The sequence below is a fragment of the Acomys russatus genome, chromosome 28 (assembly GCF_903995435.1).
Source record: "Acomys russatus chromosome 28, mAcoRus1.1, whole genome shotgun sequence".
NCBI classification, from domain to species: domain Eukaryota; kingdom Metazoa; phylum Chordata; class Mammalia; order Rodentia; family Muridae; genus Acomys; species Acomys russatus.
In genome coordinates this window covers 16,841,765-16,868,372 of record NC_067164.1, presented here as the reverse complement: position 1 = coordinate 16,868,372, position 26,608 = coordinate 16,841,765, and the positions used below count along the sequence as shown (strand labels likewise).

Below are 26,608 nucleotides of genomic sequence, written 5' to 3'. Positions count from 1 at the left end.
AGGGGACAGATGAGCCCAACACAGGGTTTATAATCCAGACAGAAACAGCCACTTTGCCTACTGTGGACTGGCTGTCCAGGCAACTTCCACTCCTTGGGAATTCACTTGCATATTCCAAACTTCCCAGATAAAGTTTGCAAAGTGTTGTCACAAGCTGCAATTGATATAAGCCTGCCTCTGTTTTCTCTCAGTGTTTTGGCTTAATGCATTCTTGGTTCAGCCAAGGAGCCAAATTACCTGAAATACCATGAGGACAGAAGGCTTGCGATTAAGTCCATTGAGACAAGTGGCCCAAAACGTTGAGTAGATGAAGAACCCAGGAGTGGCGTCACAGGAGTGGTAGACAACTAAAGTGAAAACTCCCATCTGAGATGGTCTAGAAGCACAGAACAAATCTTCCTGCAGTGACAACCACCACCCAAAAACAAACCCAAAGTAGGGTTGTGCACTTGGCTTCTGTTACTGTAGCTCATTTACATGACTTCCATGGCACCCAAAGATGGCCAAAGCCAAGAACCAATGTTCAATTACTTCATTGCGACACAAACCTCCATTATTTTCAAGTTAGTCACATTTTGCATCATCTGAAGATCTCTCTTGGAGTCCCCATTGCTTTTGACAAATGACTTGATGAATATGCCTTATAAGGTCTCACAATGATCTCCCTCCAGAGCAGATGATATAAGGTGATTTCATATTTAGACACCTAAAACAGAGAGAATGTTGGTTTCCATTACAGTGTTGTCTGTGTTGGCCATTAAGGATTGCACATACAAGTTTGTTGCTGTAGCATATCACACACACAAGTGTGCTGCTGTAGCACGTTGCACACACAAGTGTGCTGCTGTGGCACATTACACATATAAGTTTGCCGCTATAGCAGGTGTTACATACAAATTTGCTGCTGTGGCAGGTGTCACATATAAGTGTGCTTCTGTAGGAGGTTACACACACAAGTGTGCTGCTGTAGGAGGTTACACACACAAGTGTGCTGCTGTAGCAGTTGCCCACAGTACTCTATCTAGATGCCATTTATCCACTGGTGGCTGCATCACTCAGTAGTAGGAAGTAACCCATGCACAGTGACATCCCGCTCTAGAGGACCACCCACCGCCAACAAGGTGCCTTGACAACAAGTTTCTGAGAGATTAGAAGACCCTAATCTGAGCCCACTGTGATTACCTTGACCCATGGTTGACTGATACAGGATATTAAAGCTAAGAGCAACTCCTCTTTGGGATGGGTCTATGGTGCCATCCACATTCTGTCTCTCTATCTCTCTGTGTCTGTCTCTGTCTGTCTCTGTGTCTGTGTATGTCTGCCTGTGTCTGTCAGTCTGTCTGTCTGTCTTTGTCTCTGTCTCTCTCTGTCTCTCTGTCTCTGTCTCTGTCTCTGTGTCTCTGTTTCTCTCTCTCTCTCTCTCTCTCTCTCTCTCTCTCTCTCTCTCTCTCTCTCTCTCTCTCTCTCTCTCCTCTCTCCTCTCTCCTCTCTCTCTCTCTCTCTCTCTCTCTCTCTCTCTCTCTCTCTCTCTCTCTCTCCTTGGAATCAGGCTAAGACTACCCTGGAGCTGAAGCCACATCTCTGCTTAGAAGCTTTGGGGTATGCTGTCTACTTTCCTTGGCTCACTACAGGTTTTCTTTTAGATGCCACCCTGCCACCACCACACACTGAATCATCCCCCCTTCAGACTTTTCTCCTACAGAGCCTAACCTTCCATGCCCATCTTACAAATATCTACAGATTGTCCCCCTCCTCCTTTTCCTCCTCCTCACATTCTTCCTCCTCTTTCTCATTATTCCTTTTCATCTCTTTGGCAAACATAAAGTGAATATAGCACACATTCAATTATTTTATAGGTATTTATTAAGCAAAACAAACTTTTCTAATTTTGGTCATGAAGTTTTACTCATTTTTAAAATGAGACTAGTAAAAGTACCAGAAGGGAAATATAATTGCTCTTAATCTGTCTCTCATTAATTCTTCACTTTTTTTTTTAGTTGTGTTCATTTAAGGAGCTATAATTAGTGTGTGGAAACTAAAAATAATGTTACATACATAACTAATGTAAACTTGCTTGAGGATTAATTTCTTAATATTGAGTTTTTAGCAGTATACAATTTTGCTGAAACTAACTCTCCTTGATGTCCATAGGGAAAGCCCATGCTTGTCACATATTTTCACTCATTTGACACTTATTTCTTAAAATTCTTTTTATTCAATACTATTTGTGTACCATTAAACACTAAATGTATAGCCATCAGTAAGATATATTTAATCTCTGCCTTCTAGAGGGTCGCTATCCTTCCCACTTAGAACTTTGACTCAGGCAAACACAGAACAGATAGCAAGAAAGGAAATTCCAGCTGTTCTGTTGCATCAGAAGGTTTTGTTGTTGTTGTCGTTGTTGTTTTGTTTTGTTTTGTTTTTAACCACTTGTCTGGATTTATGAAAAGGCACCGAAAATGTTACCATGGGTCTTCTTAGACACACATACCAACAGCAAAGAACTCAATACTTATTTGTCACATGAACAAACACAACCGATCTCGTGCTTTGTATTTTCCATACCTTTTTCTGACGTAGCAGTAGCAGACAACAAGAAAAGCACTAATCAACAGCCCAACGCCAATGCCAATCGCAATGTATTTTTCATAAGAATCCACAGCATATGAAGTTAGGGTCAAATGCTCACATCGTTCTCCCGTGTAACCAGTAAAACATCTTTACAGAGAGAAAAGAATATACGATTGTAATGCCTGCGATGACTAACAGGCATGTGTTTCAAAGAATGAGAAAAGAGAGACATTTACGGAGGCGCACGAAAGCCAGTCCCTTCATGAAACAGCCTGCGCCTCACCTGTCATTTCTGCAAGGGTTCACATATGCCCCCATTGCTAAGAAGGGGAGGGAGAGTGCTTGTCAAGAAACTTATCAAATCAGTGTGATGGTCAGGGTGGGCGGGTGTCATGGTAGCTTTAGGACTTGATCTTCCTGAATAACTGTTGTTGTAGGGGCTCTGTCTCATCCTGGAAACCTGAAAAAATTAGTCACCTTTGCATGTTGTTAGGGATGCAGTGACTGGTTCAATAGTTGTAGAACATTAAAATCAGGATTCCTAACAAGCTCCAGGTTCTGCACATGCTACAGTCTGGGAATCACAGTTTTGAGTAATATGGATACGTAGTGAGGAGAAAAAAATGACTTCTTCATATTCAAAGATGATGGATGGTCACATTCAGATCAAGCACTATTTTCCCCCACTCTCTAGACATCCTATTCTTTTTAAATTATTCTTGAAGTTACGATATAATTACAGAATTTCCCCCACATTCCTCTCCTCCTCAGCCCTCCCGTGTATTTAAGAGGATCGGGGAGTTTGCTGTGAGACTGTGTCTCCTAGAAATGAGAAGCAACACCCACGAGGTCTTACCAACATGGCTCTCTAACCTTGACTCGAACAATGACATCAGTAGACCAGCTAATGTGGACTAGGGTTGAGGTAGGACTTAGGACGTCTCAACCCTACACAGAGAACTCTGGGTGACTGAGGGATGCTGACAGCAAGAGAAATAGTCTTCTCCAGGGAAGTGCATACCAACTGGATACCAAGCACTGTCTTTACTGTACAAGACAGAGCTATGCCTGTCACCTTCTTCTGTCTCTAAGACTTGCTAAATTCTTTTCAGTTACCTGCAAATGGCTTTCTTCAGTTCATGGTGGAATGCACATACTCCGTTAATGCAGTAACTATTAAGGTCTTCCAGGCAAGGGTGGGATAACTTCAAAGCTACAAGTCCGTCTACATAGTCAGCTAGAAAAAGGAGATGCAATAAGTAACAGGTCAGTGTATCCACTTTCATAATACATGTTCAGTGTATATATAAAGAGATCTTTTATTTTAAGAATATTTTAGGCGCTTTGTTCTTTGAAATGCAGATTTGGCTCGAGGGAGGGTTGTTTTATCCAAAAGATTGGGTTCATGTCTATATGTACCTTGTTAATTAATTACAGGCGGAGGTGGATTAATGGTTGCCCCATTCTTTTAGAAACTACACACCAAGGCATAGAAATGAGTTGGTCAAAAGGTGGCAGCACTGAGTCTAACTTAGGAGGCAATTTTGAATAATGTTTCCCAGACTTGTACCCAATACTAATTAGAAGAGAGGGCCTCTTGTCACTTTGCATTTCCCCTGCACAGTTGTGGCGGCACCTAGGGAGACCTGGGTGTAATTTTTCTCTATAATAAAAGAGTTGTTTGTTGCCTCTGTGGAAGAAAAGATGAACATCCCCTATTTTAGCCTTCCACAGACTGCCAAGAGGTGCTCATTAGAGAGGGGAAATTCTCATTGACTGACCAGAGAGAGACTGCTATGACTGAAATGCAGCTGGAACCAGTTGTGCGGCTCAGAAGGGCACAGCTAATGGGGACACCGCCACCTACTAAGTGAAAGTTCTGTAAGGTAAACAGGTACTGTGGAGAGGTAGGAAAGCCACCAGGGCAGGATCTAAAACAGATTTTTTTTCTTTTGTCCCAAGACTGCAAAAATGGCCACAGTATGTAGCTAGTGATGAGAAACCTCCTCAGGGGACACCTATGTCAGGAATGAGTGTCTTGGGAAAATCACCTCGGTTTCTGGATGCTACTGGTTCTGGCATGCTAGACGTAAAGGCTAATGGCACCATCTCGGGCGCTTGTGTAATGGGAAAGACTTAGAGAAAACCGCATAGTTTTACACTTTCTTAAGCAGAGTTAGTGGCATATTGTGGTGTATTAAGTGCATAGGCACACCTCCTCACTATTAGTCATCTGTCAGGCTATACCATATGTGCATTCCTACAGGGGGTAGGGGAATCCTACTGAAGTGTCTGCAGAAAAGAAAAGAAAAACAAACAAACAAAAACCCAAAACAGACCGTAAAGCATTCCCTTTCATGTGAAAAATACTAAAGGTCTATATACTAAGGTAGCAACAAGACACCAAATCCCTCTGCTTTGAGAACACACACCAGAACTTAAAATTGGCGTTCAATTTTCTGACTGCAGTATCATCTCTTTAGGAATTGTTTTGGAGACTGAGAACTTCTCATTCAAGTTGTGCCAGGGTCCTCTTAGTTCAAGATTTCCCAAGTTCACTTCACCAAATCATAAGAAGGATTTTCTAGAAAATATGAGAATTTGAAAGAAACCATTTCCAAAGAAAGGGCACCCCAGAGAGACTAACTCTTCTCTTGTGGAGAAGAAAATAAGTTGTGACTTCACTGAAACATTTAGAAGATATAAGATGTGCATTTTAAGTTAAACAGCTAAAGGGTGGGGTAAGCACAGTGACAGGTGCCTAGCATGCAATTCACCAACATGAGAGAGAAAAGGGGTAACGGTGGGAGAGCTGGATACATGCTGTGACATCCTCCACGGAGGTGAAACCATGCCTTTAAATTTTCTACACATCCTGTCCTACAAATTAATATTCAAAGACAAAATGGACAACACCTCTTTTAGGTGTTTAGAATTATTGGCAAAAATGAAGAACAGTTAGATATTACTCTCTTTCATATTTGAAATGAACTATTTAGCTTCATCTCCCTTTATTGGCTAGCCCTTGAAATCAAGATAAGACGACTTTCTGTGCCCTGGTCACAAACTATATAGTCTTTCCATGAGAGACGTCTGTGACAGAGTCATAGCTAGTCAGACACAGGTCTTGACAGACAAGGAGCTTTTCAACTTCATCTCTGGTTCAAGCGGGTTTGAAAGCTGTGCCACGGTGCAATGCTCAGCAGGAGCCAGAGGCCTCTGTGGTGTGCACAATGGCATAGAAACTAAACACATGACCACCTCCAATGACAAAACAGGTGGGAGAGGTGAGGAGGTTCAGAATAGGCTAAAATGACAATAAGCAACAAGAAAAGACCTTTCCAAGATTAGAGGGAAAAACCACTGCTTCTTGTAGCTATCATTTCTGTGACTGCTAAGCTTACTGTCACAGAGCAAAATACAATGTCTCTCCTGGAGAATGTCAAAGTCATATGCAATCATCCTGGGTGTGACCGGGTCACTGGGAGTCGAGCAGAATCCCTGCAGAACTCACGGCATGGCTCAGGGGAATAGCTGGATACAGTTTTGGCTCACACTCAGGGGGATAGCTGGATACAGTTTCGGCTCACACTCAGGGGAATAGCTGGATACAGTTTCGGCTCACACTCAGGGGAATAGCTGGATACAGTTTCTCTCACCCTTGTTTCCCTTCCTCCTTTTAAAAAAGGCAACCCTTGGCTGGCACATCTGCCTGTCACTTCAGCTTATCATCATCTTTCTGAAATAGCTGCTTACCTAATAAACTCCTAATTAAAATCTTTCCAGTGTTTTCTCTATCACAGTGCAATTTTCCATCAGAGTTTGGTTGTTTTTTTGTTTTGTTTTGTTTTGTTTTGCTTTAAGAAGTCGCTTGAAACAGAGTGGAAGGGAAATACCTTCTGTGTCATTGACTGTCCTGTTGCCTTGCTGAGGTGGGCTGGGAGGGACTGAGTGCACCTCTGCCTCTTCAGTCAGGGCCGCGGTCATGGCTGTGGGAGGGAAAAACGTCTTTCACAGGTGAGCTTTCTTTGTGCACAAGCAAAGTGGTTCTAATTCTGGCCTTCCCGTTTTCTGTTCTGGCTTGGTCAAACCGAGAACCTGACAGGGTCTCCTTCTGAGCTGCCCCCTTGACAATATTACAATTACAGAGCATTGACATACACTCATTCTTAAGAGAGTTCACTATTTACATATTTTTTCTCTTTATTAATTTATTCACATTACATCTCAATTGTTAGCCCATCCCTTGTATCCTCCCATTTCTCCCTCCTTCTCGCTTTCCCCCTACTCTCCTCCCCTATGACTGTGACTGAGGGGCCCTCCTCCCCCTGTATATGCTCATAGGGTATCAAGTCTCTTCTTGGTAGCCTGCTATCCTTCCTCTGAGTGCCACCAGGCCTCTCCATTTACATATTAATTGTCAGCACGGACAGCTCACTGTAGGGCAGTAGCTGCTACCAAGTTCCCTATGATTGCTTAAAGCAACCATTTCAGCCTTCTTTACAAAAAAAAAAATCAAAAGAGGAAAAAGAAGAGCATATAGTCCATAAAAAACCCAAGTAATCCACACATTCCCTTTTTCTGATAATTGCCAGGAACACCCTCAAATCCAGAGAACTAAATCTTTGCATTTTACAGCGGCATAAAGTTAACACAACAAAAAGGAAATTGAGTACCTTTAAACAGGAGGCAGACTCCTATTGGAACCTCCAGAGCCATACCCTGTCGCTGGTGAACTTCTTTCCCCAGTGCTCCTAGGACGAAGGGTGGAGGGTTTTATTGCCCGCTCCGAGTCTTTCTTCCATTTATATTTCACGAAGCGTCATTTGGCAGTTCTTACCAATCCAAAAACTATGTGCTCCTGGCAGCAGCATGAAGCCTGCAGGCACTCGCACACTTGATTAGAATACCAGCTTTATCTGGAGATGTGATCAAGTTTCCTCTTGAAGCACTGGTTTCCTGTCACCTGTGGGCATAATCGTGCGTGTAAAAGTTCTTGAAACAACAAAAACGAGTGCGGAAACGTCGCTGCCACTGTGAACTGAACCTCAGCTTTCCTAATAGGCTATGAAGGACCAGAGACAAGCTGCCTGCAAACCAGCAGGCATGATAACCTGTTAGGATCTGTAAAAGTCTCCCATGCTACAGTCAGTTGCATTGCTTTTCATTATAGCCTTCGAATAAAGTACTAAGCATATTTTAAAAAGTATTTTCTTAATATGGTCATAAAGAAGAACTGAATTTGTGTAAAAAAAAAAAGCATGTTCGGTATTCAGTTTTTGTCATTATTTAGCTGTACTTATGATAAAGTTTGATAAGTAAAATTACTTCTAATATTGCAACATTAACCTTTATGTCATCCTGACAGTAACTGCTTTATGAAGAAATAGGATGAACTGCCACATTCTAGGATCAACATTGCTCAAATCTGTCCTCAGAATAGGTGGCAGAGAATCAATATATTATTAATATTATAGCTATGTATGGTGGCAATAGTCATCTTAGATTCTTCATTGAGGTAGCCCCTAGTTTGGGTATATCTAAAGAATAGCTAGTCTTAATTTTATACAGCACTCAGTATTTGTCCACTGTTGACCCAGCAATGATTAAAATAAGACTATAAAAGTCCAAATGTGTAATTATGCCTATGACCTTTTGTAAAAGCTACAAGAGCTACTTGTAAATTTTCACCTGCCCCAAACATCTTTGAATATTTATGAATACTGTTTGCTAAAGTGGCATGCCTTTCTACCTGGAATTTCATTTGCTTATGTTTTCTGAACCTTGAGAACTTGCTCCAGATTGGTTATCATGTGACTCATGTCCAGCAAGCAAATTAGATTTATCAGAAAGGATCCCTCTCTGCATTCAAATAAGAACTTGGCTTTAGAAATCACACAAGCATGAGCTTGTTGTACCCATTACAGCTTGGGCAATCACTTACCGCAAGAGTCATCACTTAAAAGCTAAAAGAGCATGTACCACTTGGCTTACTTGTGTCTCTACACTGTAGCTCTGGTTTTATGATCTTAACTGTTTAGTATATCAATTTCTGAGCATTGTTTTCCACAAGAAAATAGTAGTTGAATTATAAACCAAAGACTTCTAGAACCTTGTGGAGAATTTAAGACATAATTAACTAAGGGTTAAAATACGATCACAAGTCTTTCGAAGTTTCTAGAAAGAAATATTAGTATCCTCTATTTACCTATCATCTCTCTCTGTGTCTCTCTCTGTCTCTGTCTGTCTATTTATCTATCTATCTATCTATCTATCTATCTATCTATCTATCTATCTATCTATCTATCACCTATGTCCTTCTTGAGAAAGAGACATAATCAAACTGAGAACTCCATGACACATTAAGCAAGTTTTCTACCAGTGTCAAATACACTTGGCCCAAACATCTTTATTTCTTAAGACTGAGCTATAGATTACATCTCTGTAATAAAAGTTAACTGGAAAAATGGCTCAGCTGGTAAAGTGCTTGCCATGCAAGCATGGGAACCTGAGTTTGGATCCCTAGCACACCTGAAGTATCAGTGCTAGGAAAAATGAAGAAGGAAGATGCTTGGGCTTTTCTGCAAGCCAGTCTACTTGGACTGGTAAGCTCTAGGTTCAGTGAGGTACCAGCTGGGTGTTGGTTGGATGTTGTCAACTTGACACGAACTTAGACATATGTGGGAAGAGAGCATCTCAGCTGGGAATTGCCCCCATCATGTTGTCTTGTGGACATGTTTGTGATTGTAATGATTTAATCACAGGAAGAGGGAAAATTAAATGAAAATCTGATCTTGCTTTATTTCGGTTTGTGAACTGTGTCCATTTGTATGGTATATGTTACACTAGGACAATTATGTAAACATTTCTGTGCTCTAGTTTACTCATCCATTAAAAAAAAAGATTAAGAGGAAATCTTTAGCTCTCAATAGCCATCTGTAAATATTGTATAGGGTAAAAGAATACAAGATGGATAGTGGCCTCCAAGTCTAGGAACTTAGTTGTCGGCATGGGCTGTTGAATCCTATATTTTCAGCACGTCATGAGCATCCATCCCCTTCCAGGATTTGGATTACTTCATGACTGTTGCTTGTGTATTATGTCATTGCCTCACACTCAACATGTCTTAAATTGAACTTATTATCCCTTCTCTCAAGTCAGCTCCTTTATAACTTCCTTGTGATAGTGGGTGATGATGTCCTCTGGCCTTGATTGCAATCCTGTTTATTCACTTGCTAAATATGGCCTTCACTCTTGTTCCTCATGGTTTCTTTAGTCCTTCATCACTCTCCCAGACACTTTTGTCATTTCATCTGACTACATTTTTAAAAAATTCTACTTACCTTTCTTTGTATCACAGTGCAACGTCCATCATTTCTTTAAGGCTCTCTGGGACATTGTAGGGGGAAAGTGTATCATCACACTCCTCCTTAAGGCCATCATATAGCTATATTTTACAGACTCCAAACACCCCTGAATGAAATTATACCCATTTAACCGATTTTGTCTCATACATATGAGGAAACACTCCTATCTCCACTACACACTTACTCACACTCATCTGAGCCCTCTCGTTGGCACACGTGCACCTCAGTCAACTGAACTCAGTCGTAGCAGAGAGTCTTGCTAACTCAGCTCATGGACACCCCATGCCATGCCTTGGGTATTTGTGATGCAGTTCCTGTTCCCATGCCTTGATGTCAAAGTCTTTGTTCGATTATTCCCAAGAAAATTGACAAGTCAGGTCAGCAAAAACTTCTCCCTCTGTGGTATCAAAACAACCTGACCCATTGATTTGCCCATCTTGGTGACTCGGTTATAAATCCCTCCGTGCCGTTGCCTGTGAGGAGATAGGCTCCACCTGCGTCCTCGTCGGTCGAGTCCACTGCACTTGTTTTGATGACCGTCCTCCTTCTCGAGTCAAAGATCAGATGCTCCGATTTAGAGCATCAGAATGTTTCTCTTAGTCTACGGGAAGACTGACCCTTAAATAAATAATATACCGACATAATCCTTTTCATTCCAGCGGGCAGGGGAACACTCATAACTATGGTCCCCGTATTTTAAAATTCATCATTTCTGGCTATTGGGTTTTTTTTAATCCAGGCTCCTTTAAAATTTATTTAAACCACGCCTTTTCTAAAATGTTTGCATGCAAATGTGGAATTTACAGCTCTATCAGGAATACTCAGTCCCCTGGTCTGCATCAGCATAGAAATCATCCTGCTGTCTTTTCTCTCATGTTTTGGAAACTTGATACATTTTCCCCAGCATGTGGTAAATGAACAGCTAGCAGGGGCAGTGAGACAGCTCAAGGGGCAGACATGCTTGCTGCCAAGCCTGATCTATCTTTCTCATATACCCCCAACACACACACACACACACACACACACACACACACACACACACTCACACATACAAACACACATACAAGCAGACACACATAAGCACACATACAAACATATACACACACACGCAAGCAAATTAATAGGAAAAGCAAAAGAAATATGTAACAAATATCTGAACCTAAAAAACCCTTGCAAAGCTATCTTAATAAAAGAATATAGTTATAATTCTTTTTCAAATTGCATTTATTGGACAGTTGAAATATTGGTTATAAACAGCTAGTCTACTTTCATACAGGAGACACACTGATAGAGACATGCATTGAACAAGCAATCATTATTGGCACATAAACATATTGGGATTTGGGCATGAAACCACAGGACCAATTATATGGCTCTGGCCATTAAATAGCCTTCATTTAATAGTCACCTGGATCTCCCAATTTGAAGTGTGTTAGAAACACAGCCTCTGTGTTAGGAGCCAAATGCTGTTCTAGAAAAGAGAAGAAATGTGCATGGAGACTAGCTTTTCGTTATATCTCAGGGTTAACAAGATGAAAGTATTACAATTCTATCAGAGTTCTGCTCCCCTGGCTGCATCACTTACAGTTCTCCAATGACAGATTTCACTCATCACCATCAGCATTGTATTTGGTTGATATGTGTGTGGGAACCACTGTAGCTTGACTGTGTCTGTTCGACTGTGTTGAGATTTTGCTGCTACCATCAGTGAAGCAGAATGAATGGCGTGGGAACCTAATGTGCGTGGCTTTCTACTGCACCACCTAATGTGCGTGGCTTTCTACTGCACCACCTAATGTGCGTGGCTTTCTACTGCACCACCTAATGTGCGTGGCTTTCTACTGCACCACCTAATGTGCGTGGCTTTATACTGAACCAGTGCTATGAATGGTGTGGGGACCAGCACGCATGATCTTACACTACACCATGTCATCAGGGTTAGCTTTTCCAAATATTAGTGCTGCTTTTAGTTTCCTTAAATAGTTTTTGTTTCTTAAATAAAACATCACTTTTCCCATAGCAGTGCCTTGTAGAATGCTGGAAGATAGCTGGAATTAAGACTTGATTTTCAGCACTCTGTCTTCCTCTTAGTGGGTGAGGAGTTTTTCACAGATAACTTGGAATATAGACTATATAGAAAATCATAATAACTTATAATAGACTATATTAAAAAAAACCATGGCTATAACAAAACTGAAGTTACAGTTCATGGCCTCCATTTGGCTGACAAAACAGTTTTTTAAAACGTACTGTGTGACATTTAGGTTATGTCAAAAATATATTTATTAAATATGAACTCTTCATTTTTAAATATTATGAACAAATATCCATAAAATAAATAATTGTTACCAAAATTTCATTGGAATTGTTTTTTTTCCTAAAACTCAAACTCTATTAGCAAGAAATCCATAAGGTTGTTTAATCAGTCCCACAATGATTCCACTCATGAAAAAATAAATACAATGTAGAAATAAATAGCTTTGTAGTAAAATAGAAAGGATTTTGCTGGTTGTCAAATAAGTAAGCAGAAGTATTCGTTTTGTGTCCTCCCCATGTGACCTAGTAGATGATGGTCTTTGCAGCCAGGAGCGTGTTCCTCAGAAGCATGGCCACCGTCATGGGCCCCACACCTCCCGGGACCGGAGTGATAAAGCTGGCTTTCTTCTTAACAGCTGGGGAGAGGAGACAGAGCATTTCCTCATTTTATGTATATCTAAGAACATCATCTTTTCAGTACATTCCATAGTGTATTTTCCCCACTCTACACAGAACTTTACCTACCTTTAATCATTTGTAAGATGAAAGAGGCTGCAATGAAAACAGACAGACAGAAAGACAGAGGCGCATGTGTGACACACACACACTGACTTCATTCTATGATACTTAAGGTGGACACAAAAGCATATGCTTTATTTTCTTGCAACTCAGCTATAGTCGGCCTTATATGAACAGAAACAATTAAGCTATGATCACTATGATTACCTGTCATTTTATTTTGTTATAATATATAGAAATAAAGTAGACTTATAGCTTATGTACCAGGAGTCACATAGTCACATGGCACCAAGACCTTAGACATATTTCAAGGCTGTCTCTAGTCTAAGCAACAGGGGCTGCTGGGCGTGCTCATGAGGGGAGAGAGAGAAAGAGAGAGAGAGAGGCAGAGACAGAGACAGAGACAGAGACAGAGAAAGAAAGGGAGGGAAGGAGGGAGGAATGGAGAGGGAAAGAAATAGAGCTGGAGACAGAAAATAGAGACAGATATACTCTGAAAGCTGCCATGTTAGTCATAGCAGCTTTCTGTAGCTGGCCTCTAGGGCAGTGAGCCTATGGTGAGCCTATGACAGCTAGAGGATCTGTGATCTAACAATTCCACTTAACTAATTCAAAAGGATACAAACTTAGTCACAACAGGAAAGCAGGACACAGCCATTCCTCCCTCTCCTCTTTGACATGACAGAGGCCATCACAACCAGGTTTGAACAGTCCTGAACTTCCATAGTCACACCTAATCACTGTATAGTGTTTTTCATGGGAGTGTCCCAAATGGCTGAAGGGTCAGCACTGCTCTGAAAACAATCCCAGTGGAAACAACTACAATATGTCAATTTTCCTACTTTTTTTTTTACCCCGAGCCTCACTTGCAGTGTAAGTTACACGCTACACTTAAATCACACACCTGCTAAAGAAGCAGCGTGGGCTGTCTTCTTCCCTGGGTCTCATGATCGTCTTCTTACAAACTGTTTTCTAACTCCATACGGTTACAATCAGGCTCAAAAACGATCTGGTGGAGGGACAGGCACGGGAATGGCTGTCACAAGAAATGCCTGCCTGACGGTTTTAGCTCCAAATCTGCGCTTTCTGCACAGGTTGCTAGTGGAAAATACACACACACACACACACACACACACACACACACACACCCTGTCCTGCCAGCTGTTCTTTATAGCCATCTTCTTGTCTTGGCTTCTCTGCATGGTGACAAGCCTTCATTAGCATCCGTGGATCGCTCCACATTACTCAGTGGGCAGAAGACTAAGCCTTGCTGTGAACACAGCTGAGCATCCAAGTGCTCTTTCGGGTTTTTTTTTTTTTTTTAATGTGGAAAATGAAGTGGCTACACAACAGGTAAGGTCTGTACACACAGCAATAAAAGGGAGGTGATAATAAATTTGATTTTTAAACACCTATTAGGTTTTTCTGTCTTTTTTGTTGTTTAATTTTCCTGAGTGGCTATATCTAAAAAAAATAAGTTTATATATTGTTGGATAATACTAATGTAGTTTGTGGTCTAGTTACATAAGGAACAGGGTATGAAAGTACTTCTTTCAGCACATGGCACTGGTCGTCAATGTCGATGAATAAAGAACAGGTGTTCACCTGGGGCGGGAGGGAGTACCTATGCTCCCGGGATGCAGGAGGCTGTGATAAGAGAGTAACCTACACCCAAAAGCTCAAAGCCAGCCTGGACAATAAAACCTTGTTTCTTAAATAATAAACACATAAGCAAATAATGACTATTCTCTATGAACAATTTTCCATAACTACCTTAAGGCTACATGTTTGTGAAGTACCACAGATGGCTTGAGGTGAAATTAGTCATGAGAGAAGATACACGTTCATGCTTGGTACGGTGAAATCCATCTTCCCTGATCATGTCTAGAAGAGAGGAGTTAACGAGCATTGAATCATCAGCACAACCACTCATTGGATGTTTCCTTAAGGGAGGCAAGCTTTGTACTTGCTTACAAGGGAGATGCTGTGTGTGTCTGTGTGTGTGTGTGTGTGTGTGTGTGTGTGTGTGTGTGTGTGTGTGTGTGTGTTGGAAGCTTCTCTGTACTTCTTTGCAGGAAGCACAAAAGTATTAATGGGCAAAACTTCCATTCAGAGATTACTTATGGTGACTCTAGAGGTTGGTTATTATGTGTTCACGTATTTAAGAAAAATCACCAAGTATTAGAGATATCAGCAATTTCATGACCCACTAAAGAATATGCAGTAAAAATCAAGAGTTAGGTTCAGTTCCATAAAATCATCAAAATTTTAGAGTTATTGAAACTGACAATTAAGGCAAATAAAGTACCTGTTAAATTCTATTGTCTGTGTGGACTGCAGGAGTGAGTCTTAAACAGAAACAACCATTATATTTAAAGCAAATTCTTGAAAATGAGACTCTTTTTAGGAAAGGCAATAATTACCGCAAAAATTTTATTTGAATGACTTTCCCACAAAACTTTAGATGCTGCAAAGTAACATCTGGAGATTTCCTTGGGCGTAGGAACATGATTCCGACTGCCGGGAGACTCAGCCTTATGCACACTACGCCCTTTGCCAAATGTGCCCTGCTCTCCTTTTTCATCTCCTGACCATGTGGTCTTCCTTCCCCGTCTAATACAAATGCCACCAGAGTTGGCTAACTCCCTGGGCTGAGATAATTGTCTACTCATTGGCCCATGGCATGTACAGAATAGTTTTTCAGGGTCAAGTCCTGAGTGTATTAGCAAATCATGTCAAAGGAAGTCAAGCTGTAGAGTTTCCTTCCCCACTCTACAGATTCTAGGGTAAAGCACTGGGTATCATAGCCTGAAGAGGACGATGACTGTGCTGGAGAAAGAGCAGCATTTCCCATATGAACAAGGTGGACAAGCTTAAAGGCTGATTGAGATTGCTTTTGAGATGGAGATTCATTGTTTTGGAGTTATACAGCAGTTTGTTGCTAGGCAACCCCTCATGGGCGGACACTTTTGACGCCTCTACTGTGTCACAGTTGGTGATGTCTGGTTGGCCGAATCAAGGTTCATCATAACATTTAAGCTCTAGGGGATAGGATAAGAATAATAGCAAAGTCATTTGGCAAAAAAGATGTGCATGCACACATGTAATCCATGACAGCTTTTTAAAAATATTTTTATTAATTTATTCATATTACATCTCAGTTGTTATCCCATCCCTTGTATCCTCCCATTCCTCCCTTCTTTCCATTTTCCCCTTACTCCCTTCCGCTATGACTGTGACTAAGGGGGACCTCTTCCCCCTGTATATGCTCATAGGGTATCAAGTCTCTTCTTGGTAGCCTGCTATCCTTCCTCTGAGTGCCACCAGGCCTCCCCATCCAGGGGACGTGGTCAAATATGGGGCACCAGAGTTCGTGTGAAAGCCATGATCACTTTTTATAGTCTCTGATACAACTGTTGGTGTCCCATCTGCCATTTCAGCCACAATATCTGTAGGCCGATTTATCCTTCAAACGGATCTGATCACCTCACCTATAGACATTTGTGGAATTGTCACTAATACTAGAATAAAATAAAAATTATCCTTCATTACAAGCAGGATCTATTGTCCTCTGCTCCTATTCCCATATCTGGTTATTATTATTCCTATGCACATTACAGACTGGCCCAGAGAGACCCATAGAGACTGTCCATTGTGCAAGACGTAGTTACTAACCCTTGGAACTCACAGTCTTATTAGAGAAATACATATTTTAAAAATGCAATTACTCAAGCAATAATTGTGCAGTAGCTGTGGTGTATGCTGAGTGCAGTTAGGCTCTGTGGGTGTGCTTGGAGGACCTACCTAGGCCTAAGCATTATATATAGATATGACTCAGGTAGGCTAGACTTCCCAGGTAAGAAAAATAGAGACCAGGCAGTGCTCTGGATAGGGGAGTCATGTTTGCAATCAGAGTGGAAAAGGAACTTCTCTTGGGTGGGAAGTGGCTTGAATCTGACAAATGCCACAGGAAGGCTGGTGTTGCTGCTGTGTATGTAAAAGGTGGCTACAGGAGAGCATATGGAAGAGGCAGGTGGTTTGTAGAACATTGCATTTATAATATCACCCAAAATAAATGGTTCAAGTATTCCTGAAAGGAAGAATGAAGGCAGGCTTGGCTTCATAACCATTCCCATTATACTTACTTGAGGAAAACTGTCTTTATAACATCAGGATAAGAACAATAGGCAAGGAGCAAAGTTACTTCATGTTTAAATGGAAGTGATGACAGGGCTGATGAAAGATACTAGGTGTCCGGTCTGTACATGCACCTCCAAAAATGCAAGGGTGACATGTGGTCACGGGGTGTGGGAAGATTACTCATGAGGGCTATGTCTGGAGACACACGGAATGTTAAAGTGCTCTTTAACAACTTAGGCAGAACAAAAGAAAAAGGATGTGATCGTTAACCTCTGGGGCAGCAACAGCAACCCTGCTTCATGACAGGGTGTCTCCAGCTTGTGATCTCTGTGTCATTGCTTCCTCTGGAAACTTTATGGTCCTGGTTCCCAGGGCTGGCACTTAAGAATCAAAATTGTCATCGAGGATAATGTCATGTGGAACATTCTCCAGTTCCTTGGCAGGTAGTGAGTTTTTAACTTCAGTGGCACTGTGTAGTCCTCGATGGTTCTTCAATAAGAGAATGGATGCACCCAAACAGAACCGATTCTGCTAAATATTATGAAAACTAATATTTTATGAAAAAAAATCTGTGTTTGGATGGAGCAACAGAAACTAATGGTATCAGTTCTCTTGTGGTGTTGTTTTTCTTTCTAGTTTGTTTGTCATCTTTAAAGAAGCCCTCTGTAGTTCCTGTTGGACTTCTAACAGTGCAACAGCAAACTTTTAGAAGCAACTTAACTTTAAGGGCAGTATCGCACACACACACACACACACACACACACACACACACACACACACACACACACACACACATGTCTCACTTCTCTCGTGTGGTTTCAGCCTACTGGTATACATATATAATTGTCTAAATTAAATGGTTGGAGAAGTTTCCCATGCTTCAAAATGCAAACTACTTAGGCATGGCTTCTCAAATGTACCCACTATAATGAAGGGAAGACAAGCTTCAGGAAAATGAGGGACAGGAGTAACAACCAGAAAAACCTGAATGGCAAAGGATAGGAGAAAAACTATGACTCAGGAGGTAGCAAAAACACTCCACTTTCTCATATGGGTGTTATACAACACGCTTAAGTGCGCGCTGAGCCGGAGAGCGAAAGGCTCCTTAGCATGTGGCTCTCTATTGAATTTTTGTATGGCAACAGCATCAGGTGTGACTAAGGTAATGTACCTTGTATCTGGGTTGGTTCTTTTTTGTTTTTTAATTACATTTTATCAATCAGTCAATTGAATTACTCTCTGTGTGTCTTCTTCTCTGTCTCTTTCCCCTCCATTTCATCTTTATATTAAATGAAATCTTTATATATCTGGCTAGCTATTGCACAGATGTGAATGCCTGACACCGTGCCAGCCATACCACTTAGACAACATTGAATGGAGCCATATAGAGCCTAGTTACCTGGATAAATCAAGTCACTGTCTATGAACTTACTCATCACCAGTGAAGCTTCTTGGCTGGTCACAGATGATATCAGCTGTCACTGCATTTTTATTCTGGTTGGCAAGAGTTTAACTACTGTTATGGCGTTTCTATTGACAGCTTGGGAACTGACTAACATCTTCCTTTCACAGCATCTTTTTAAAAAAAAGATTATCTTGTGCCATCTTTCACAATCATTTCTCTCCCTTCCTCCAGTGCCTTTCCTTCAGGCACAGAACAGTGCTATCAGTGGTGAGCTGAGAAACTACCCAGAATGCTGGAGAGTCTTCCAGATCTCCTGGCAGGGCCTTGCACTCAGTAGTTTACCATAACCAACCTAAAGTAGATGATAAATGTCTTTCTCATAGGCAATTTTATCTTAGGATTCTGAGAAACAGCTACAAAAAAAGAATCTCATTATAGTATCAGACAATTTTACAGAAGCTTTGCACATTTTCTTCATTTCCATGGATAGGTTTCTGTGCTTCAACCTTAACTCTATTCTATAAAATTATGACCATTCCATGTCAACAATACCCTACTGCCTAGAATACGTTTAGAGATTTATTTCATTTCAAAGACCCGTACTTCATCAACACTAGCTTGTCCTCATTGTGAGCATCAATGGAGGCAGCTGGCATAGAGATCTCACAGTGCACCCCATGGTTCCTCCCTCTGCTCCTAGAAGTGACCTGTGTAGGTACTGTAAACATGGTATTTCCCAGAGAACTACTTTTGCAACCCTAATTGCTCAACTTACCAAGATGGACCATCTCTTTGTTAAAGTATTATTCTCCCCTTATAGTAAGGCTAGACTGTGGGGTGGGCTGATGACTGCCTACCCTGAAAAGCTGACAGGTAAGCCAAGCTGACCAAGCACATCATCAACTGAAGAGAAGGACACTGCCAGGTGTGGTGGCGCACGCCTTTAATCCCAGAGGCAGGTAGGTGGATTGCTTTGAGTTCGAGGCCAGCCTGGTCTACAAAGTGAGTCCAGGACAGCCAAGGCTACACAGAGAAACCATGTCTCAAAAAACTGAATTGGAAATGAGGTGTAATTCGAGGGCACTCTATTACCTTAGAAACTGGGAATATTCTCTACTTCCGCATGTGGTAGAAAGCACTCTGAAGACTAAGAGGCACCAAAAGTCTTTATTTAAAATTAAGTTTGACATACCCAAAAAGGACACATTTCAGGGGCTTTTTATTGTTTGTGTGGCTGTACGCCCCATACTCGGAATGCACCTTGCATGACACAAACAATTCATCCTGAAGAAGTCAATGACTGGCCTAGTCTTCAGACACATCATGTGTGTGTACGTCCTATAGGGCCTCCTCATCCCCCGGCCCTGTCTTCATCAGACAATTCCACCGGGGCTGCCTGCCTGGTCCATCCATACCTAAACAGTCTGCTTTTACTTTTAAATGTTTCTGGCTTTGCAATAACTGTAGATCCAAATGATGGATATGTTGCTGATGATACAAATTCAAAAGTTTTTTGAGAAGTTTAATTACTTGGGTCTCTTAAACATAAAAAATCTCAAAGCTAAGGATAAATCACCTGCTGCCTCTCAACTGGTTTTAAACAAACCAATGTAGCCTCCTAACAGGCTCACAGAGATAGGTACACACACACATACATACATACATACATACATACATACATACATACATACATACACACACACACAAACAGACAAAAGTCCTTGATCATAATATATACTTAGGGCTTTTTTCTGCTAACAAGCAAAAACCTATGAACTGTGTTAATCTCCTACTACAAGCTGTGAAAAGATAGATAATAATGACATAGCCATACACTGACTTATGAAAATACAAATTTTGCCTAGGCCTCTAAGTGTTTCAAATGCAGGTATCAGGCCTTGCGTTTTGCTGGAGCAAATAGGATCCCTACCGAGATAGGTAAACTCACAAACAGGTTCCAGAGCAGGAAAACAAATTCAAAACTACCATGTTGTTGCTGACTTTTAAACTGCTTTTTACTTTTCCTTTATCTGCGCTCATGTAAACTTTCTCATGGACCCAACTCATGTCTGGGCCTCTTCCCTTTACAACTGAGACTCCACATCTGTGTTTTCTCCTACAGTTTTTTCCTGGATCCCAACAGGATTGGTAAAGCTACACTTTTAACTGGCAACAGAAGACAACAACCAAAGAGGAACATGTTCCTGAATTTCAATCACATGTAAACTGTGTGTCACTTCTAATTCTCACCCAACTACCAAGCTTCTTTTCATTGCAGTGACACCCTGTACCATATTTTGTGGACTTCTTTTCAAATTATTCAATGTATTAATAATATTTTCAACTCTACTTTTATGATGTTAAAAACAAGCCTCCTTTATATTCATTCCTGTAAAACTAAAAGAAAATGGCTTTTTAGAAAATATAAATACTACCTGGGAAAATTATTGATGGTAATATAAACTAGAGGTACATTTTATATGGTTGGTAATTGCTGGCATCTTAATGCTTACTGAAACCGTAACTGCCCCAATGGTAGGAGTACAATCAGCTCCGTTTACCAATGGCCTAGCTAAAAGTGTTTCAAAGACAGAAAGAACCTAAGAAAAATTAAACATAGCCCCCCCCCCCCAGAAAGTCTGGATGCCTGTAATGAAACCATTGATTGGAAGGGAAATGAATGCAAACTTAAATAATGAGTATTGATTACCATAATTATTCACTTATATTTGTATGTCTGTTTTACCTTATATGGATAATATAAATATCTGTGGCAATTTGTTATGAAGCATTTAGATGGAGTATGGTCTCAAAACAACTGTACTACTGATCTTGGAGAGCTACAACAAGAAATATATTCACTAAAATATCCCCACTTGTCAAGAGTCCCTGAGTAACAGTTTGCAGCTGAATTGTGAAGTATGTTATATCTAAATCCTTTTAACATTTTACATGATCAATCTTTTAAAACCCTGATAAATTTAACATTAGCAGCTATTATTCCTTTAATGCTTCTAATAGGTTGTCTCTGCATCCAAAGAAGCCAGAGATGATTGATTGCCCAAGAAAAAGCTGGTTATGTCACCTTGGTGCTACAAAATGAGGAATGGAGAGTGGCTGGAGTCCAGATGTTCTGCAGTTGCTTTCTCAAGCACGCTTCCTGGCCCAGATGTTATAACGTGACTTCAAAAGACTCTAGGCATAAGGTAAAACCGAGGAAGACGGTCCTCCAGAACAAAACAAGGCCACAAGGGCAAAGAAGTACAGAATTCAAATAAGGGGGAAAAAAGTACTGTTTGTCAAGCTCTACTTACTACTATCTCTGGTACTATCTGAGCAATATACAAACAACAGTGAGAAAAATAAAATAGGTTCTTGAAGTGAACCTACAGTCTCAAGTCTTTCTACCTTCACTCTCCTTTCAGGTCCTCCTGATACTCAGGGTTGCATTGTTTGAGGCACAAGACCATGGAACAGGAAGGCTAAAAGTTGGTGTGGGGTAGAAATACAAAATAGACCGGACAAGAAGCTCACACTAGGAAGGAGTAGTCTAGTTGGAACCAACTAAATAAAAGGCAAGATAGTATAAAAGATATTGTCAGCTAAGCACGCAAAGGAAAGCAAGAAGAAGATGAGAAGACTCGTGAATATAGTCGGGCTGATTCCATGACGGTTGGATGAAGAACAAGACAGAAATCAAAAACCACTCAAGGAGAGAAAATCAGTAAAGAATGAGGTGGTGAGCAAAGTGTGAAGTCACAGACTTCAGGATCAGTAGTGCAGTGGGAAGGAAAAGGTGAGTCATGTGGGCAGGTCCACCCCTCGCTGTGAGCAGTGTGCTCAGCAGTTCACATGCATTAATTCGCTCGTGCGCTGCGATTATTCCACCTCCCCTTAGTGACATTCTCCTAACATAGGCGTCATTATCTTCGTTTTTCCAGTGATAAAATCAAGTCTCAGAGGTGAGGTGATTTACCTAAGATCTTAATTGTTTTAAGCAGTAGAATCAGGATTCAAACCCAAGTCAGACTGGCTCCAGCGTGTAACTGCCCACGGAAAGTTAGACACAATATAAAAAAGAGTATGGAGTGGAAGGTAACTCCGAGGTTTCAAATGTAGAATGTTCTAAAAGAAGAGAGGCTAGGCGAAGGTGTGGTACCACCCCCAGTAGTTTTCTAGAAGAGAAATAAGTGGCTTCACTGCCCTGTGTTGTCTTAGATTTCAATTTTGAGGAACAAATTTCATGGATGGAGTTCCAAGATTCGTCATCCCTTTCTGGGAACCATTTCTTATTCAATGAATATTCTTTCAAAAACCTCAAGTGTAAATCTGGGGCAAGTTTACACGTTTTTATATCATACTCCTGTTCTTGAATAAGCTACTTTACATCATAGTTTTATCCCCAGATAAACTGCATTGAGCATACTATAGAGTACCAACGCTCTATTTCCTCCCTTTTCTGTGATCTCTACTGTAGCTTCCACTTGGAAAAATCCCCCTCCGTCCCACACCACTCCCCACACAGCTGTACATCCTGGACAGCCCCCCTCTTCCCTTTCCCCACACTCTACATCAGCTATATACCCTGGCTCAAACTCACTGACCTGGTACAAATTGTTTCGCGACGATGATGGAACAGGACCCTCTACTCACACTCATGGCAAGATCCTTAAAGCCATACATGCTTCTTTTTTATTTTTTCACCCCTAATCATTTGACCAATCATCCCAACTCTCCTTTTAACTTATATCTACCATCTAACAACCTCAGAGTACTTAAACCCATTACTAGCCTTGTCCACACCCCATCATTTCTTACTTGGATAATTACAATAGCCTCTTAACAGATACCCCTGTTTACACCCTTATTCTCAACAGTCCAGAGAGTGATCCTGTTGAAAACATGTCAAACACTATGCCTTTGCTAGCCATTTCCTAAGAGTAAAACCCAAATGCCTTTCTGTGGTCTTTAAGTGCCAACACAATATACAATCCCTACTGCCACCTCTTTTGTGGTTCCCCATAGCATCTTTTCCCTTATTTACTGTGTCCAGTTACAATGGCCCCCTTGTAGCTCATCCAAACTACCAGGCAGAGCAAGACTGGATGGCACACACCTATAATTCCAATACTGGGGAAGCTAAGGCAGAAGAGCCATGAGTTCAAGACCAGCGTTGGGAACTTGGTGTGTTCAAGGTCAGCCTGAACACGGAAAGACTCTGTCTCAAAGATTACGAAATAAAACCCCTAGACATGATCTGAAGATCTTGACAATGACTCCTCTAGTTGTCTGGAATGATTCTCCCTCATGTCCCTTAGATGACAGATCCAACATTGGGAACTTTTTAGTCACTGCCAGGATTCTGGTAAATGGAAGAAAGTTCCCTATGTATGTCCAAGTCTTTTCTCTTCTTCACGCCAAACCTTCCCTCTCTGCTCACTCTCCCAAAAGTTTCAAGTGCACACTTAAAAGGAATTTTCTCCCTAGCCTACTTAACTTTGACTTCTGCTTATATATATGTTCCAGTATCCTGGCAGGTTTCCTCCAGGCAGGACAGCGCCAAAGCATAACCCACAGATCTTCCACTCCAACCTCACACACTGTGCTAGCTGGACCTGCATTGCTTCTCCTAGCCAAAGATGTTCTCAGAACCTGGACAGCAACAAACGCAACAGCCTTCTCTTCCTAGAATTGGCCAACATTTCAGCCTTTTGGCCCCTCCCCTATCGCCACCCTAATGTCAGCAGGAAGTAGCCAAAGATAATTGATTTCTTTACTCCTTATCCATTTATTATCAACAAAAAAGGTGAAATGATGTGCTTCAGGTTCTTCCAGAACAAACAGCTCTAGGCTCTCCCAGCACTCCTCGGTCCCTGTGTGCTGCAGGGCATGGCTGGCACACCCTGCCCAGCAGGGGCTTTCCCTTCCTCTTTCCCACATAATCTGGACATTTTGGTTCTCTCCTCCCTCTCCTCACTCCCCTCTCCTCTCTCCTCTCTCCCCTCTCCTCTCTCCTCTCTTCTCCTCTCCTCTCTCCTCTCTCCCCTCTCCTCCCCTCCCCTCCCCCCTCCTTGCATGGCTGCCAAAAGCTGCTTCTAATGAACCTATATTTATATACTTTAATTTGCCTTGCATGAGAAGCAATCCAATGTCCTCATTCCTACCTCACCACTCCTCCCTAGCTCCTCATTGTTTTTAATTATAGGAAAAGGGAAGAATGTTAGTTCACAAACCAGTATGCTGGCTTGCTTCTTGGTTGCCTAGCAACCACTGATGTCATCACCTGCCCCTGCCACAGCCAGGAGCCCAGGATAAGAGACCAGCCAACTATCCCAGGGCTCTCTTACCCCCGCCCCTCTCTGCCTGGTTTTCTTTTCCCTGCCCCCATCTTTGTCTCTCTCTTACTTCTCTCTTTGCCTGTCCCTCTGTCCAGCTAATCCTCTGTCTGTCTCTTTCCCACTTTGTACTTTTGATTCTCTCAGGGCTCACTCAGACTGTATCCTCTCTCCCTCTCTTCCTTGCCCTTCTCACAATAATGAACTTCCTCATGCCTCACCTGTTACATAGCGAGTAATTTCATAATGATGACATACATGGTAATCTCTCTCACTTTTCAGGTTAGCAGTGAGCTTGGCTCTGATTACTCCTCCAAGGCACCTTTAAACATCAATTCGTTGTTTGATTATTTTGTGTTTGTTTGGTTTTAAAGCTTTATTTTTTTTTTAATTTCATGTTGTGGATGTATAAGCTATAGCTCTTATTTTAAAGGGGTAAGACATACTTTATTCTGGAGTCATTCTGAGTGACTATGGCCTGAAAAACACAGATTTAGATTACCCAAATTCCATGTTACAGTGTAGAAGTAATTTCATAAAGTTTTATATTTCACAGAAAAATCAAGTCATAAATCAAAACAAGCCTGAAATACATCAGTAGGCACCTCAGAAGAGTGATTAAAGCAAGATGGGAAGGCTTTTCTATAACACCCAAGATGCTCTCTGAGCCTTTATGCTCGGTGGAAGCTGGTGTGCTTAGTTAATAGATTCTATTAGCCACAGATGTTAGTTCTAGCAGAAGTGGGCAAGGAATGGCTATTTCAGAGGGCTAGAGCTAGCCCCAGATGAGGTAATTAACCTCTGGACTGGCAACATTGCAACCTCTCTCCATAGCACTGGCATTCTAATCAGCCAATCAATCTCTGTAGATAGAGCTTCTTTTCCTGAGTTTGTGTTCACTGTGTGTGTGTGTGTGTGTGTGTGTGTGTGTGTGTGTGTGTCTGTGTGTGTGTGCGTGCACATATTTGCCTTAGAATTACAGCTCTATACCATGGATACAGTCCCCTCAGAGGCCAGAAAAGAGTGTCAGGCTTACCAAAGCTGGGCTTACCGATGGCTATGAACTGCCATGCATATGCTGGTGATTGAATCTAGTTGTCTGGAAAAGCATCCAGTGCTCTTAACTGCTAAGACAGCTCTCCAGAACAACTTAGTTTGTTTTATTTTGTAGCACTATACACTATTTATATACTATAAGATGTATTTATTTGCTTAGTATTGCAGATAAAACTTTCTCTATTTAGGCCAGAATTGTATATCATGGGATGGATTCATAGCAAATGCTCAATAAATAATTGAAAACTGAATGAATCAAAACTGAAGGCTCCCAAGGAACAGTGTGTATTTACATTCTGAGGGAGGTATAAGGTGGCTTGTTATTCATTCAAATAATGCCACACATTTCTACACTTCTGCTTCCACAAATATCTATGTCCGGGGAGAGAGGACTATGGTGGAAACAACAAGGAAACTTTCAGATTAGTGTTCTCAAAGCTGACAGGACTCTGTTGCTCACTCTCTCCTCGCCTTACCATGAAAGAGCACATGGGTAAGAAGGCAAAGACAATATGCGTGCCAGGGTGTGATGCACAAAATTGTGCTCTCCCCATCTGTATGCCCCGGAGGCTAGCCTGCCAGCCCCTGCTCTCTCCCCGACAGACCCCAAGAATGTGCCTGTATCTGGAGATAAGGTCTTGGAAGACTATCTCTGTTGCATGAGGTCATTATAGGAAGGCCTAATACAAGAAGGCTGATGTCATCACAAGGGTGTGGGGGGCGGGGCTAGTCCATAGACACTTCCAGAAGGAAGGCATTGTGAAGCTAATAAAGATGAACAAAGATGTGCAAAGGCGAAAGGGTACAGTAGGACGCCTCATGCCATCTCTGCCTGGGCGTTAGGCCTCCAGAAGTGTGCGGAATCCACTGCTGCCATGTAAGGTAACTCCTCTGTTGCACTTGGCTTTGGCAGCTCTAGTAAAGTGCTATAGACATTAAGATGAATGATAACAGCA

At 41.5% G+C, this 26,608-nt stretch overlaps 2 protein-coding genes across 2 annotated transcripts in view; both read right to left on the bottom strand.

The window, feature by feature from the left end:
• Nucleotides 1–564: 564 nt before the first annotated feature.
• On the bottom strand, nt 565–6,561 carry Epgn (epithelial mitogen). The gene is made up of 4 exons (XM_051170169.1): nt 6,471–6,561; nt 3,691–3,811; nt 2,569–2,721; nt 565–706 (listed from the first exon to the last, which is right to left on the bottom strand). The coding sequence occupies exons 1-4, from the start codon at nt 6,559–6,561 to the stop codon at nt 652–654; spliced, it is 420 nt and encodes a 139-aa protein (XP_051026126.1). The 3' UTR covers nt 565–651.
• A 5,852-nt stretch (nt 6,562–12,413) lies between these two features.
• Mthfd2l (methylenetetrahydrofolate dehydrogenase (NADP+ dependent) 2 like) overlaps nt 12,414–26,608 on the bottom strand; it is a 97,429-nt gene continuing 83,234 nt past the window's right edge. Inside the window, exon 8 of the mRNA XM_051170653.1 lies at nt 12,414–12,613. Coding sequence (XP_051026610.1) covers nt 12,501–12,613 — 113 coding nt within the window. The 3' untranslated portion in view covers nt 12,414–12,500. The remainder of the gene's footprint in view (nt 12,614–26,608) is intronic.